The 5538-nt window shown below is 54.3% G+C and overlaps 1 protein-coding gene across 1 annotated transcript; it reads left to right on the top strand.

The window, feature by feature from the left end:
- On the top strand, positions 1 to 3316 carry VOLCADRAFT_106379 (uncharacterized protein; the record flags this gene model as incomplete). The annotated part of the gene is made up of 7 exons (XM_002954414.1): positions 1 to 74; positions 374 to 665; positions 1281 to 1376; positions 1506 to 1631; positions 1915 to 2044; positions 2209 to 2369; positions 2930 to 3316. 7 exons carry the CDS (start codon positions 1 to 3, stop codon positions 3011 to 3013), a joined length of 963 nt encoding a protein of 320 aa, XP_002954460.1. The 3' UTR covers positions 3014 to 3316.
- Positions 3317 to 5538: the final 2222 nt, after the last annotated feature.

Below are 5538 nucleotides of genomic sequence, written 5' to 3'. Positions count from 1 at the left end.
ATGAAGATTAAAAGCTATGGCAGTCCGCAGGGGCTTGTTATTGTTCTCTTTCCCTACGTTCCCACGGAAGGCGGGTGGGGGATTGGCAGCAACCCAACTTCAACTCCGGTCCCCCTGGCTTGCGATGCTCAAACGCGCGGGGACTGTGATCCAGGCCGCGGTCCATATGATGGCGCCAAGATTACCATGTGCCGCGCCTATTCATGTTCCCCCCCCTCGGGCCATTGCGTCATTACTTGACCCACCACCTCGCCCTGCTACTGGTACTCCCCTCCTGTCTCACCGATCCTCAAGTTTGCACCATCATAGGATTCTGCCGAGGGGCCCCTTCCCGGGCTCCCCCACGCACACGCACACGCACACGCCGCCCCAGCCTGTCGCGCGCTAACACACTTGTACTGCAACAAATCGCACTGCTGCAGGTCAGCACGGGCGTTACGCTGCGCGAGAACAACCTGAAGGAAATTGAGGGCGGCAACATTCTCGAGTCTCAGGGCATGCTGGTGGGCAGCCGGAAGTCCCTGCTGGCGAGCCCCGAACTGCTGGATGTGGGTCTGTGCGTGTCGGGATGGGGATGGGGATGGGGATGGAGATGGAGATGGAGATGGGTACACTTCTTGTGTGGGTCTGTACGTGTCGGGATGGGGATGGAGATGGGGATGGAGGTGGGTGCACTTCTTGTGTGTCACTTAATTACATGGGTGATGCCTTTAGTGATGACTTTGGTTAATCATTAACCGAGTCAGGGAGCCGAGACTGGCCCAGGGGGGGGAGAATTGGCACCGGGCTCAGGAACTTGGGTACTCGGGGAAGTTGCGTCTGTGTCTGTGTCTGTGTCTGTGTGTACATGAGTGCATGTGAATGTTGAATGAGGTTACGGTGTGGATTCGAACAGAGTAGTGGCAGTAGTAGTGGTGGTGCTGTCCGCACCTATGTATGTAACCCAAACAAAGTATGTATATAGTTTATGTATGTTGCAAGTTGCAAGTTCCGCATAAATGCGGGGGCCGTCCGTAAAAGTTGGGGGAGCCATGTATGTATGTATGTATTGGCCGTTAAAGGCACTAAGGCTACCATGTACCTGTAAGGGGAAAGAGGAAGAGGGAATGGGGGGAGGAATAAGGCTGTGAGTGTACAACAGAAAGACGATGAGAGAAAGAGAGAAAAAGCGTTACGAATTTAGGGCCCGACAGCGCGTACAACACCAATAAGTGGTAGTACAACGCCGCCTTGGTACACACACACACACACCTCCTCTTCCCCCGTGCGAAAACCTCCAGATCGTGCATGAGCTGATTGAGCGCTTCGACGGGCACCTGAAGGCGGAGCAGTACTACTCGGTGATCGCCAACATGCGGGGCAACTCCCCTGAGCAGGTGGCGGATCTGCTGCTGCAGGCACCCGGACTGCAGGGTCTGCAGGTACGTACACACATACACACACATATACACATACACACACACATACACACACATATACACACACGCACGCACATGTCCCCGCAGGGCCCCACCATTTGCAACGTCTACAACCGGAGCCCCCAGGCTGAAGGCGCCAAGCAGCACTTTTACGCGGCTACCATTTGTGTACGGAAGAAGCAGCTGTACGGAGCAGTCAAGGCGCTGCAAAAGGTGGGCGTTTTAAAGGGGGGCGGGAGGAGGGGGAATCCATCCGGCGGTAAGTTAGAGTGGCATTCAGTCAGCCACGGAAGGGGGGAGTGTCGCGAGCAACACAGGAGTTTCTCAAGGCCATTTGGAATTCCTCTTTACTACCCGACCCGACCTTTGAACGTTACTTTGAATGTAGTGAAGCACGCAGCATTAGGGCCCTATCTTCCGTAATCATGTTTTCATCATTACTTGTCTAACGCTCTGGTGCATATTCCTGGGATGCTGCGTCGTGCTGTGTGCGCAGTTGGGCGGTAGCGGCGTGCTCGTCCAACCCATGACGTACATTTTCGACGAGGAGCCAGCGCGTTGGACAAAGCTGCTGACTACCCTCGGCCTGGACCCTGCTCGTTACAACGGTAACGGTAACGGCAACGGTGCCGCCCACTGAGGCGGTGGCCGGTCCACTACACCGTTACACTGCCCCGCTGTTGCAAGCACGGCACGGTACGACACGGATATCCCCTCTTCGGGCTCCCCCTACCCACCTACCTCCTACACACATGCTCACACGCGATTGCACTCACAAACATACATGCAGACAACTACATTGACGTGTTGCGGCACGGTGTTCCAGCATTCCCGGCCTTCTTCTGGCTGGTCTCTGTTCCCGTTTGTTCCTCCTGGCCCTCGTGTCTAAATAGGGGTTCCCGTTACGTCACCTCCCTTGGGGAGAAGGGTAGTAACGCGACTCCAGAGGGTGTGAGACACACATACATACGTACATACATTATCATCATCGTTGTATTTTGGAGGCCGGCCGTGGCGTTGGTGTCCCCGAAACTACGTAAACCCCGATACGACACAACGGGGATGTAGTACATGTATGTGAAGAATGTGTGTTTTCGCGCTCGTGGTTGGATTTGGTAGGGGTATGTAGAGGTTCTCTTCGGACAGCGGCGTGTGGAGTAGTAGTTGTGGTGTTCTGCTTATATTTCTGCGGCTCCCTTTTGGCCGTGTTCGTGCTCGTCCTCGTCCTCCTCGTATTTGTTGGGTCGTCGTCTACGTCGTGTGGATTTGGAGGGTGATCTTTTTGGAAGGCGGGAAAAGGAGGGGGGAGGGAGGAGGGGAGCGGATGCTACTTCTTTACCATCGCGGGTTAGTGCCGGGCTTGAGTGTAGTGTAGGTTGATCAATCAGGGTTCTGTGCGCGTGTACGTATGTATGTGTGTTTGTATATTGTGTTCGTGGTGTGTTTCAAGTGCACGGTGTGTAATGAGTGTACGGCACGGTCGTACGTCGTGAATGTATATGTGTGTGCAGATGGGTGCCGCAAACCTAAGGAGATATTGCCTTCAGTGCCGCATTCAGCATGCAGCCAGGAACGCACTTGGCCGGGTGGCTTAGGTGCTGGCGATGTACCCCGAAGCTTCTTAAATTCTCCCCGCGTCGAAATCCCCAGGGGGAGGGGGAGGGGGAGGAGGGCGCGTGGTCGCTCAGCGGTGTTGAGGGGATGTGGTGATGGGGGCTTTAGTGGTGATGGGCCACCCGCCCCAACGCGATGGCGTCACATGTTGTGCGGATGAAGGCACGGGGGAAGAACAAGGCCGGCTGCTGCGTACGAGTACGAGCACGAGCACGCATAAATACGGAAAGGTGTGGCATGATTATATTGTTTGTTAGCAGTAGTGATTGTAATTGACTCGATTCAGTGACTCTTGGACTTGAATAAAAGTTTGGAAATTTAAACTCGAATTACAATGCAGGACAGCAGGACCGTACAGGCGAGACCATTCCACAGCCAAGACATGCACAGGAAGTGATGCTAAAAATAGCACCACAAGCTTTCGCCGCCGTGTTAGGTTCCAAATATACCACGGACATAGTACGACATAGTACGGCATTACGACAAAGTAAGCGGGACACCAGCAACCATCACACGTTTATTTTAACATGTACGACAAGATACATTTCTATGTGCGGCAGTGCATGAGAGCAAATTAATCGCTCTACGTTGCAAAAGCAGAATCTCTCAGAATTTCATTTAGTTTCAAGCGAAAACACGGACACACGCGCACATACATGCATACATATACACACACACCTTGTTGTGGCGTATGTCTGTGCTGCGTGATGGTTGCACCGCGAAGGGTTCCACACAACCACCTTAGTACCTCCGATCACAATCACCCCATTCCAATCATTATTACAAGCCAAGACGGAGAGGGGCATGCAGTTCTAGTCCAGAGTTGTACGAGAATGCGAACCCTAGGGTGCATCCCTCACTGCTTGTGGCGGTGGTCACTGTTGTGTGTCCGTACTTTAGTTCGGATGGGTTATGCCCTTCAAATACTCATCCAGTATGCCACAAATTATGATGCACATATACGCTTACGCAGACGCACACGGCTGCTAACCAACAAGCGAGTACGACAATGTCAGCAGCGCGACAGTACGGCAATGCCTGGGGCCCCTTCGGGGGGCTACAGCTATAATCCGCACTGCATGCAGTTTTCGAGCGCGGCAAAATTTTGGGGGAAATGCAGTTGGGAATGTGCAACCGGATTTCCAACCAGGCAAACAGACATATGGACAGAGAGCACGGGGCGGGCAGACAGACGAGTACAAAGCAAGGTGAACGGGTTACGCGTGTGCTCTGCCCACCATAGCCATGTTAATACGCCAACCACCAAACGAGATATTACAAGATCGAAACAGGTAAGCACCTAACCGCCGGACGTCCTGCTATGCACGACCCACAACCAAACATGGTAACGGTTGGTGAGAGACGGTACGACACGCCAACGTTCCTCAAAGAGCAGTAGCATGGGAAACGTGGTCGTGCCAACACAACACAAATACACACACGGGGCACGTGATGTCACGCCCTGCCGTACCCCGCACGAACGTTCCAAAAGCTTTGTACACTCACCTACTCAATATGCACACACATGTACGGCACACACATCTCCTGCTTGCGGTAGATGGCCAGGCGATTCCGCTCCGGACGGCATACACTGTACGAGGCAGTACGGCCGTACGACAAAAGTACGAACCCCAACGGATGACCAGCCCATGAAGTGTAAGCTCATGCATGCGCACGCCCCACACCACAAACGGCCGTCAGAGCACACATGCACACGTACATACACACAGACATACACACAGACACACAGCCACCTGAGAGTGGCATGCCTTGATGGTTAACGCAATTTAAACGTCTGTAAAACACAATGACATCATATTTTGCGAGATAATGCGAAGCAGTTCAAGTTTTGGCATGCGGAAATCCGACTGAAGACTGGAACATGGCGGTGCACATCATGCGGGCGCGGAGGGAAACGCAGTTCTGCTGCTTCAGCAGCTGAAGCTGACGCTGCTAATATCCCCCAGGAGGGGTAAGCCCGGGGAGATGGGGATAACGAATGCGGCTGATTAGCGCGCGTGTGTGTTTTACCCCCCTTTCTTTCCCGAAACCGATAAAACCTCAGTGTTCGGAATTGGTTGCCGGCCATCTCCATCTCCAGGCAGACATACATAAAAACGCACATACATACATGCATACATACATACATACATACAGGTGGTACCGGGGGACACGGGAGGGCAGATGGTAGTCTCCATCCCTGGGTCCGGACGCTCTCCGCCTATATGCTGCTCACCCACCCCGCCTTCCAACCGTGGGCCCTGACGACCGCCAGCCAAGCCGGGCCCCGGCTCGGCGGAAGCGACCTACCCACGGATATCAGCCGGATTGTGGGCGCCCTGGGACACCTACCACCGCTCCGGGATATCGAGACCAGCCCCTTGTCCCCCGGACCGTGGTGCTGGGCAACCGCGTTGTGGGGTAACCCGTTGCTCCCCAATACCGGCGAGGCAGACCCAGACAGTTTGAACCGCCGCCCGGGCCTGGAGGCGCACTTCGTGGGGAT

Source organism: Volvox carteri, assembly GCF_000143455.1.
Source record: "Volvox carteri f. nagariensis unplaced genomic scaffold VOLCAscaffold_42, whole genome shotgun sequence".
In the NCBI taxonomy this organism is placed as follows: Eukaryota; Viridiplantae; Chlorophyta; class Chlorophyceae; order Chlamydomonadales; family Volvocaceae; genus Volvox; species Volvox carteri.
This window is presented reverse-complemented; position numbering and strand designations above follow the sequence as displayed.